Source organism: Talpa occidentalis, unplaced genomic scaffold (assembly GCF_014898055.3).
Source record: "Talpa occidentalis isolate TD23 unplaced genomic scaffold, MPIMG_talOcc4v2.1 talOcc4.10, whole genome shotgun sequence".
NCBI lineage: Eukaryota > Metazoa > Chordata > Mammalia > Eulipotyphla > Talpidae > Talpa > Talpa occidentalis.
In genome coordinates, this window is record NW_023600993.1 from 84,730,062 (window position 1) to 84,741,765 (window position 11,704).

At 42.7% G+C, this 11,704-nt stretch overlaps 1 protein-coding gene across 7 annotated transcripts in view; it reads right to left on the minus strand.

Annotated features, from left to right (window-relative positions):
• AAR2 (AAR2 splicing factor) overlaps positions 1–10,372 on the minus strand; it is a 28,979-nt gene extending 18,607 nt beyond the window's left edge. For 2 of the 7 annotated variants that reach the window (XM_037495700.2, XM_037495664.2), the window contains exons 1-3: positions 10,083–10,372; positions 6,478–7,284; positions 3,467–3,696 (exon numbers count right to left, since the gene is read on the minus strand). In XM_037495700.2, coding sequence (XP_037351597.1) covers positions 3,467–3,696; positions 6,478–7,234 — 987 coding nt within the window. In that variant the 5' untranslated portion in view covers positions 7,235–7,284; positions 10,083–10,372. The other 5 variants (XM_054696761.1, XM_054696746.1, XM_037495673.2 and 2 more) reach the window with 5 other exon arrangements.
• Between the last annotated feature and the right edge of the window lie 1,332 nt (positions 10,373–11,704).

An 11,704-nucleotide genomic window follows, 5' to 3' on the forward strand; every position in this document is an offset into this window, starting at 1 on the left:
AAAATAGGTTATGTGACAATATGCCTAAATGCTGTACAATCAGCAACAAGAATCCCTATTTTGTGCATAACTTACTTTCTAACATACCATTAAATTCAGATTATCCTTTCATTGGTTTTAAACAAATTATGGTGACTCAAGTTGCTTTAAGTCAGAGGAAAAATGGTATCTATTTTTGGAAAACAAATAATTTTTAATTCAAGCTAAATCCACAGGATTTGTAAAAACCCCTGGCATCTATTCAGAGGGACGTCTAACGGCGGAGACCATTACATGGCTGATTTTATACAAGCTAATGTGGCTTTCTTTAAGAGCTTATATATACAAACACCAGTCTCTCTCCATGGGTAGTAGTCATTTAAGTTCCTAAGTAAGAAAGCCAGTGCCACTTACTTGACTACCTGGGGGGAAAGCAGGCGTCTAGCTGACGAAGGCTTTTATGGGCTGAATCATTCACTCACAAACACTCTGATTGAGTGCTTCTGTGTGGGGAGACTGGATTCTCACTGTCAAGATTGCATCAACATAACTCTTCATTAAAAAAAGTTTTGTAACATCTTTTCCACATTGGGTCTGCTGAAATCTCAGTCATCCTTCACGTTTCAATGCCCCCCTTCGCAAAATGCCTTTCCTGATCTTCTATACCCTCAAATCTAAATTTCAGTCTGAATTAACCAATCCTCTTTGGCACTCCTAATGCCCTTTGATCAGACTTTACTTTTTGTACCTATCATATCAGGGTCATCTATTTATGTTGCCAAAGGAATTATACATTCTATCCATCTAAAAACAACAAATAACACAAAGCAAGTGTTAGGTCTCCATTAGGTGTTGAAAATAACCAGATGAACAAAAAATAAGCTGTGGATAAAAGCTCATGGCTCAGTGGGGAATTCAGGCAGACAACACATACATTTCAGCAAGCACAGCCTGTGCAATATAATAGTGACAAGTACAAAGTAGGCTAACAGTATGGAAGGATGAGAGATCAGGAATAACTTTACAGGGCAGGATGAACAAGTACATACCAGGTAGGGGCGGGAATCAGATTCAGTTAAGAAGGCATGAAACATGGGTGCAAAGTTTCAGTTGTGCCAGATGAAAAAGGTCTGGAGATCTGCTGTGCCTATAGTTAACAATACTGTACACTTAAAATTTTAAAAGCAGATCTCAAGTTACATGTTTTAACAATAAATTTAAAAAACGAAGGCATGAAAGATCATGGCATATATGGGAGCTTGTGAGAAGACCACTGTTGCTGGAGTTGATGGGGAGAAAACAGGGAGAGGAAGGGGAAGCTAGAAGCCAGGTCAGAAGGAGACTTGTGAATTGTGTTTGGCCTTTAACTTTCTAGACAATGAGAAGCTACGGAAAAATAGGCTCAGAGCTGCATTTCAGAGCACCGACTCAGAGGGCAGTATGGGAGAGCACTGGGCTGAAGAGGAAGGCCCAGAAGTGAGGAGAGCCAGGATGAGAGCAAAAGGCCTTGGTTAAGGAAATGGTACCAGGGACAGACCTGCCTTCTAAAACACTTATCAGTATCTGGAGTTATTTAGGCAATACATTTGCTTACTTTACCACCAAAATATAAGCTCCAATCACCAACAAATTTACTTAAAGTCATATTCCCAGTCCTAGAACTGGACCTTGTATATAGCAGGTGCTCATCAAACACCTGCTAAATCAATGAACAAATCCCTTGAGGGCAGGAACTCTGGCTAACTCATGTATGTATTCTTCAGTACTTACATGAGAGTACTGTATATAAAGAAAGGGATGCTCAAAAAAATGTGATGATGAATTTTTTTAAAGGTCCATGTCCTGGATTTTCCAAATAATGACATCAAATTTTCTTGGTGGAAAGTCCAAAGACAGATTCTTCCAGCCATCAGCTTTGCAAACTCCACCTGGGCATCTAGCAATCCAGCTGGGCCCTTTTTCTGCCTGGTAAATCATTGTTGGCAACAAAGTCTCAGCAATTAGTGCTCAGCTGTTGGTTGCACTGACAATGACAATGGTCAGGACAACCAGCAACACAGTGTGACCCCTATACTGTGTGACAGTACTAACGCATTATCACGAGGTGGCAGCTTGATGCCTCCTTCCCCTGCTCTGCAAATTACAACCCACTTTGGGGGCGGGGGGGGGGGGTTTCCTCTGCAGAGGAAGGATAAAGGGATTTAATTTCTGTTACATCAAGAACCAATAAAAGGGCAGTTTTATAACTCTTCTGAAGTGGAGCATACCAGGCTCAAGACATCAGCTTGACTGACTCATCCCCATGGTCGGCACCCGCCCTCCAACTGCCAGTTTTAAGTTAGCTGCCTGCTCACAGGGACTCAGAGTACGTTGGTTTTAGAAAAGTGTTCTGTATCTCTGAGAAACAGGTCCCTGATGGTGTCTCCACCAACGTGAGTCAAGAATCCTCTTGGGGGGAATCTACATCGTATTCAGTACACAGGGGTACAAGGATATCCCTAGACCAAGATTTCAGACTTGTAAATAAACCCTGACTCTATCACTTACCAGCTGTGTGACCATATGTAAATGATTTAACCTTTCTGAGTCTCAGTGTTCTCATTTATAAAATGGGAATAATATTCCCTGACTTACAGGATCCCCAAGAGAAAATAAATGAGGGAATTGCTATAGTGTGATAAACATGGCATCTGAAACCCATGGCATTTAACAAATGTTCATTCCTTCCCTTACCCTGGGTAGAATAAGAGCTCACCACATTGTAAGGAGCAGGCCTTGTGGGGTCTCACACACAGGGAGAAGAAAGCAGCTTGGAGAGCAGAAAGTATGGAAATGACAGCTTGCAGGTTCTGTCTGTCTCTTCTACTCTTGGGAAAGTTACAAAATGTGAGTGACAGGGGCTGTCCCAAGAACATAAAGGAAGCTAATCTGTTTGCAAAGGGAGGAAATAGCACAGGATGAAGATTGTAAGTTGTTTGAAGCTTCTTCCCTAATTACCACTCATAATGAAAATTTAATTGCCAAGTTAAAAGCAAATTTCACTTTTTCTGTCAGAGAATCTCTGCAGAAACTGGCACATTTTGTTTGAACAGGAAATCAAAGTTACTTTAATGCTTAAATGAGATCTAAGGAGCTGCAGATGTTTCCCTGGGAATAACAAGCTTCAAACTGTCCTACTGGGTTGCAGCAACTTACAGCTACAGGGAGAGAGAAAAACTGTTTTGAGCTGAGTAACTCAGAGGCTGGGAGGTGATTCAAATTCCAAGTACCCCAGTGCTAGACATCTAGAGATAAGGCAGGGATTGGGTGATACAGAGAAGGTCTCTGGCATCAAGAAGCTTACAAGTAGGAGAGAGAACTGAAAGACAACCCAAGATTAGGAAACTGAAATCTAGAAACCTTTAGGTGATGAAAGAACAGCAAGAAACACAGAGGCAACCTTCTGAGGGTGCTAACCCACATGAATGTCAGCCAAAGGACTTCTCACCTGTAAGGTGCTGGTGAGAAAGTTGTTCTGGGAGACAATATCCACAAAGAAATCGGCAGGGATCTCTCCAAGCTGATGGTACAGGATAGAGATGAGGTTGATGTACAGGGTATTGTGCTTCACCATGGCTTCTTCTGACCGGCACAGAAGGTTCAGGAGCCGCTTCCAGTGCTCAAATGCCTCATACACATTTCCCAGCAGGAAGCATACAAAGGCAAATTGGAGTTCACCTAAAAGAGGCAGAGAGGAGAAATGATCCTGGGGGAGAGGAGCACCAGCTGACTCTGTGAGGTCATCAATTCACCAGTTCTGCTCCTCAGCAATGGCAGCCTTTTATTCTTGACTCCTACAGAGTCTAGCGTGGGGTTTTGCAGTTAGCAGGTGCTACAATTTCAAGCATAGGACATCAAACTGTTGTAAAATCAGACTACAAGGAAGAGGTATACCTAGTATTTGCTTGGCAAAGAGTTCACAAAATGTATCCATAGATATTATGCCAAGTGGCTTCTAAACCTGGCTGCTTATCATATTTACAAGGAAAGCTTGTTAAAAATAAAGCTGCCAAGCCTCACACCCAAAGATCCTGATTGAGAACAGATGATGGGCCAAAGTAACTGTGCTCTAATAAGCTCCCAGGTGATTCTGATGAAGCTGTCTGCTCCAGGATCAGGGAAGTGCTGCATTACACCACATAATCCTCAGCTTGACTCCACAAAGCAGTCAGGAAAGGTGTATTTGTCTTATTATGCAGATGAGGTCAGGGACGTGCCCAAGGTCACACAGGCAATGCTTGGCAATGTATTCAATGGGAAGATAAAACAGATTTCCTATTGAGTGGGAATAGCTCTAGAGGCTCCCAGAACAGGAAAATTAGTGAGTACTTATTCCAGAGTTAGCCTGTCAGCCAGATTTGGATTTTTTTTATAATCACAAGGATATGTGGTATAATCCCTATAAACAGTTTGGTGGCTAAGAACCTGAGCACTGGAGCCAAACTGCCTGGGTTCAAATCTCAGCTCCACCGCTTCACAGTTGTGACCGTGGCAAGTTACTTGACCTGTTTATATCTGTTTCCTTACTGGCAGGTGGTAAAGATTAAATAAATCAATGAAACACATAAAAAGCATTTAGAACAATGCCTGCCACAAAGTAGCCCTCAAAGATACCAGTTTTTATTATTCCCACATTTCCACTGGATGTCTGTTTCAAACAAAGAGACCTGTTGTCCTTGGACAACTGGGTCTCTGGTTGCCAAGATATACTGTTGCTGATCAAAGACATTCTATCTGGCTTCAAATTTAATGAGGGCTTCTGTGGTAATCTAGACTCAGACCATCAAATGAACAGATGCACCCACTACCTCCTTAAAAGCTTGGTATCTATCAACTCCAGAGACCTGAAAAAACTACTTTCCCGCCCCAAGACCTGTGGAACTAAGTTTAATTTGTATGATTTGATTTGACCTGTGTAGAAAGTATGAAGTAAGACCAGTATTTTCAAAACATAGTCAAATATTCTTTGTATGTTAGAGGTTAATGATTTACTTTTTCAGTTGGCTCATAAAGCCAACTGAAAATATGAGCTTTTTCTTTGAATTTAGGGCATTTATTTAAATTCATGCATTTCTGAGCTAGTCTAAAATTAAAGTGAGATGAGAAATAATTTTAAAGAGCTGTTCAAAGATATAGTCATCCCTGCAAGGAAACTGTCCATAAGATTAAAGAACTGAAATGTTTAAGAGATAGGATTTCTGTTCATTTGTTAAGCCAGATTTCTAAGCATTACTTATTAAATGAAAATACTGTGTAATGCATTAAAATGCACCCATTAAAATATCCCTTTTGATCAACTGAGCCAATGATAAAAAAAGTCTTATATTCAAACTTTTCACTCACCTTCTAATAAAGAAATATGCAAATACTGGGACAATTTGTAAAAGATTTTTGCTGTTACCAGTAATCAAAGAAAAATAAAATGAAACAAGATGTCATTTTTACCTACCCAGTTGGAAGAGGACTTTGCTACATTACTTTGTCAACAGCTTCCCCTGGGGGTAAGGATGCACACAGGCTCCTGCCAACACACACTCTGCTCTAGCCATTTTAACCCTATACATGTGCTGAAGGACTCGCAAGGAAATGTGTTAGGCTACACTTATCAGAGAGAAAATAGAAACACCTCAAAGGTCCATTAGCAGTAGGCTAGTTTGATAAACTGGAAAATAAGTTGCCACAAAAAAGGAGTGGCTGTTTCAGTGACAAGGAAAAATGTTTATATTAAAACAGATTATGAAATAGGATACAGTAATCCTGTTTTTAAAAAAAATAATTATATACATCACAAGCATATATAATTAAGTTTAAAAAAAAGACTAAAAGGAAACAGAAAGAGAAAAGATAAATAGAAGAAAAGATAGAATACACCAAACTGTAAAACATGGTTATTCCTAGATAGTGGGCTTTGGAGTAAATTTTATTCTTGTTTTTCTTTTTTGATGAGTATGTATTATTTTTGTAGTAAAGGGAGGAGAAACAACAATAAAAACTAACAAGTAAAAATCACTGTCCTGGTCTAAGCCAGTAGAGAGCCAACACGTTGAGACAGTCAGGAGCAAACTGAGGAGGCAGTGCAAGACCGAGAACCAGGAGTCCCACTTTGGCCACTTAGAGGGCCAAATCCTTTGTTTGTCGAACTTAACTTAAAAAACAGGGGGATGGGCCACACTGATGGTTCCCAAACACAAGATTGTCTTCATCAGGTTCACCTAGCATGCTTGTTTATGACATAAACTGACAGACAAATTACTGAGGGCCCACTCCAAATCTCTTAAATTAGTCTTTAGAGGCAAGGCCTGGGCATCTATATCTTTAATGAGTGTACTGGGCAAGACTGCCACCTAGCTGTGTTTAGGTACCAAAGGACTAGATAATCCAAGATTTACTCCCTTCCTCTAAGCCCCCTACTATGTTCCCCTTCCTTGGTCCACTCCCAAAGAGCCAGTGTCTCCTCACCGAGTACATCCTGGGGGCTGCCAGGGAACTGCTTGCTGAGCACAGTCTCCAGGGCATAGCTCAGGTCCATGCTGTGCCTGGTTATCTCTGCTGGCGAGGCACCTGCGGGGAACATCTGTGTAGGCAGCTCTGAGAAGCGGATCTCTGTCCCAGCTCTGGGTTTCATTTCAGGCAGCCGTGCCAGGCCCTCCTGGTAGCTTTTGCATTCGGTGCCACAGTGGGGTAGATTCTGCCCCACCCGATCCTTGGTGTGCTTCATGGAGAGCACGGGTAGCACCTCTGAGAAGGCACAGATCTGCCGGTTTTCAGGTTGCAGCCTCTCCATTGTGGCCTCACTGATGAAGTTGGTGAGTGAGATCCACTTTTTGAGGGTGGCATATGGATAAGGTCCCAGGAACTGGTCCAGCTCCTGGAGGTTGGCCCTCATGGCTTCCACCTCAGCCTCTGGGGCTGGGGTTAGGTCCACCTCCTCCCGGACTGCATTCCAGCGCAAGACCATTAGCCCCCGCTGCTGCAGGCTAAGGAAAAAGCCCATGCGAGGACCCACCTCCCTGGGATTGGCTTTGTCCACAGAGCTGTAGTGGAGGAAATGGATTCCTGGTGGGATCATCTTCACGCCCCGGAACTTGGGCCCCACTTCCCAGGAGTTGTAGTCAATCCCAAACTCTGTCCCCTTGGGCATATTTAGGATGACCACGGTGGCCCCTTCAAAGAAGAGTTGCTTGGCAAGTTCAGGGTCCATCTGCAAGGCGGCCATGGGACCAGTGGTAGGTGACCAAAAAGGAGGACACGTCTTGTCTTCCAGAACTGAAAGGAAAGAAATCAGTTAATCAGAACTTAGGTAAGGATACTTCATTTGTTGAGCATTCTCTATGTGCCAGATATTTTATTAGACAACTGATATAATTATCTTTTAATCCTCACCACAGCCCTTCATTTGTTTTACAGATGAGAAAATGAGATTCAGGAGGATTTTGGGGTTTGGCTTAATGAACAACAACACTCATTTCACAGCTAAAAAGGCATACTCAAGAGAAGGACATACTCAAGGTCCATAAGGTCACACAAGACCACACAAATTAGAACCTAGATACCAATATTGTTACTACGTTCCACTTGGGATCTGTTTTCAGATTTCTCTTTCATAATGGAGGATGAAGCAGAGAAACCTGGAGGGTTCATTCCAAATTATAACTCTGTCTAAAACTTACTGCTAAAGAGTCTCAAGGGTAGAGAAGGTTGATTAAATCAAGCATGCATGCAGCTTCCCACAAGCCTCAAGAAGGCTCAGAAATGGACAGAAAAATTTAACCCACCTTATAAAATTAAAAAAGGTTGGAGTGGTGAAACTTTCAACCACAAGCCTCCCTTCTTTTCCATATACATAATCAAAAGTGCAAGGAGTGAAATGACTTCCTAAAAGTCAGTGGCAGCTCAGGACCACTTGCCCAGAATGGAATCAGAAGGAAAGGTACCAGTTTAATATACTTATTTGAGCTACCTCTCAACTACATGATGAAACTTCTGTTATCTGGCAGCTACCACATCTGTGGTGCTTACAAGAATGGCTCCAGTATAAGTTAATTTAAACCAATCAACTAACCTTCTAGTCCCAAGATACCTATTCAATTCAACAAATAATCGTTAAGCGTCTGCACTGTGCCAGCATCTTGTGCTGGGTACTGAAAGATCCATAATTAAAAGTCACTACTCTCTATGTACTTCCAAATCCAGCCAGAGAAACAAACAAGACCCAAAATTTCACAAATAGAAGATCCAGTTGCCAGTTAACTCAATACAATAGGAAAGACTAATCCTTTTTCAGACATGTTAAGGGCATATTTTATAATCTGAAATCAAAAGCTACAAAGGATTCCACTCTAAATCAACATCTTTTTCAAACTGCAAGTCAACTCACTAATGGATCAAGAAATCAATTTAGAGGGTTAATACTTTTAAAAGAATGAAATATTTCAAAAGTCAGAATACATCACAAGTAGTAAAGGTTTACTGTTTTCTGAAGCTTTGGTATTTGCATGTATTCTTAGTCATGCCATAAAATGTACTTGTTACTGTAGGTCACAGTCAAAAAAGTCTGAAAGTCACTGCTCTCAATAATTTATATCATCATCTTCCTATTTCCAATGCTGAATTCAGGAGGTACTTAATAAAATATTTGCTAAGTGAACAGCTACTGCATTTAGAATAATTGCTCATCAATTAGCTATTTTCCCTTGTGGCATCTGTGTGCTCCTCCTTGATAATGATATTCCCTTCATTCTAATTCCACCAGCCTGTAATTCTCTTCCCTAAATCTTCAGCAGCTGACATGTGGCCTGGCACAGTAAGGACACCCTGGAATGCAGAAAGTCTCATCTATCCACTTCTTTCTTCTACCTCCTTAATTGGAACTACCATATCCTTCATCCAGACACTGCTTGCCCTTCCAATTCACTTTGTATCTGCATCCAGACAGTTGGAGAAAACTTTTCAAAGTGCCTAGATGAGCATGTCACCAACCCACTAAAAACCATTTGACTGGCTTCCTATGTTCTTGGAAAGCTAAAATTCTCACTATTACCTACCAGGTGGGTCTGGGATGGTCCCTGGCAACTATCCAACCAGTTTCAAGTTATAACCCCATTCCTCTCCCAGCCCCAAGCTCTCTGTCCCACTCACACGTGCTGTTCAGACCCACAAAGGTGAAGATCACCTCCTTGGTAAAGCATCTTTGATGTGGAATTAGGTCAGATTTCCCATGATACATTCTCAAGGTACTTTGTACTTTTCCATTTCACTTATCACAACCACAATTTTGCATTTGTTTAATAAAAGGCTGTCACCTCTATGAGACTTGAATCTTTTGTACCTCTGGCACACATTAGACATTCTGCTTACTTATATAGTAAAACCATGATAACTGTGTGAAGCAGGAGACAGGGTCAGATGAGTCTCAGGACACTCTATCTTACTGAACATTAACTCAGGTTGAGGCTGACTAAGTCAAATAAAGTAGAAAGTTTTTTCCATTGGAGATGGGAAGCAAGGTCACCTATCCACAATCTGACAGTGACTGTCCCTATTTCTAAGAAGGAACCACCTCCCACCCCCATACATACTTTAGATGAAATAAAGTATTTATCATTAACAAACTCTTTCGGCTAACAACCCTCTAGGCCAATATGGAATCCATCCCGAAGAGGTCACAAGTCTGTGGAGATGAGGAGTTCGAGAGAGGCAATGACATCAAGGAAAGAAAAGCAAAGGACGTACACCAGCCCTTTAATTATGCTGGGTTAAAACTGCTAAAATAGAAGCTATGCCTATTTTTTGGAGAATGGCACACATATCCTGGCTCCCTTATGCTGAACTGCGTAAACTTTAATAATGCTTACTCGGTACCTGCAGGATTGGAGTCTCCCTTTTTTCTGTATCAGTGAACTCAAGACCCCAGAATCCGGTAACGTAATATTTCTGATGAGAAACAGACTCGGTTCAGAAAGACCTTACCCGAAGTTAGAGAGCAGGGCTAGCGGTACCAGACTAGGAATAACCCCAAGGTGTCTGGCCCCCAGGTTCTAAAGTTAGGGGAAAAGCGACGTTACCCCAGGATCCCCCAGGAAGTCCTGGCGACGGTGTCAGCGGTGACGGTTTCTCAGGGAGCAAGGCCTGCGGAGACACCAAGGTCCCACCGCGGGCCCTCAAGCCCGGGAAGCAGCCGTCCGGCGAGATGCCCTAATTCAGGGCACTCCGCCACCGCGGGCCGGTAATAGGGTTGTTCGGTTACACGCTAACGAAAACAGAGGAGTTGGAAAGGGGCCAGAGAGCCCCTTCAGTAGCCTCCCGGACCTCGCCACACGACCAGGAACCGCGAAGACGCACCGGAAGTTCTCCCCTTTGGCGCCGGAAGGGAGCGTCGGGGAAAGCCGCCCGGTAGAGCACTAGGTCGGGGGCGGAACGTCGGTTCCTGCAGGTTCCGCCCCTATCAAGTGTCGCCTTTTGCTACCGATACTGGATAACAACTTTCATGGAACCATACATTTCATATCCCACTGCAGAAACATATCCACCAGTCCTGATCCTTTGGTCTCAGTCAGTCGTGGTCACTGAAGCTGGGGTCGAGGTCGTGACTTCCCAGGAGCCAGTTTCAGACCCTTAGTTTTGAATTTGATGCTGGTCAGCCTGTCTCCATCCGAGTCACTGAGTCACCTCTGATTCGTCATGACCCAGTGTCAGCTTCCAACCACATTCAGCCCGAGGGGAGAGCCTCGGAAACTCAGTCCCCTATCTCAGCAGCAGTAATCACCACATGGATCCTTCTTGCCATAATCACTCAGCGTCTGGCTATAAACACGCCCTGCGCCAGGAAACTGCCTGTCCCTGGAACCTACCTCTAAGTCAGGCACAAAACGATTAGCACAGTACATGTATTATGCATTTCATTAATGACAGCAATTCAGTATTAATAAATGACTTCTAGTTTTGTGTCTAGCCCTGTGCTGGTTTCAACCAAGGATAAACATCAATATGATTTATTGCAATGAACTGGTTTACCTAATTGTGAGGGCCAACTACTATCTAGGTAAGTCCAAAATCAGTGAGGCATACCTCTCCTATCGAATTTCTAACCCTTACACTAACCCTTACGTAAGTTTTAGTATTCCCAATTTACAGAAGAGAAAATTGAGACTCAGAGAGGTTACACAGTCAGAGTGATGCAGCTATGATACAAACCAGTGTCTGACAATCTGTTCTTGTACTTGTGCTGATGCTCCTTAGCTCGTCTGTCACTCCTTGGTGATAACTGAAAACACCAATCTGTCTCAGTCACAATTCATCCCTTAGTTGATTACACTGGACCCCACAGGCATGGTTAATCACAATGAGCTGCTGCAGGATTAACCAGAGACATCCTCCATCCATCACAGTCATGTGTGTAATTCTCAGCCTGTCCTGTCAGTTCCATTTCCTGCATGAAAAAGCTCAGCTCCCTTGCCAGCCTACACATTCCCAGTCTTAGCTGCTCACTATGTGGTCAGGTCTCAGAGCTCTCTGTTTCAATTGGGTTCACCATCTTTTAAGAGATTACAGGGCACCCAACAATGGACACTGAAGCTGTAGATAGTGGCCTGGGAATCCCACCTTGAGGATCACTATTCCATCCAGATAGGGATTTTCACCCTTTGTACTATTGATATTTAGGGGCAGATAATTTTTGTTGTAGGAA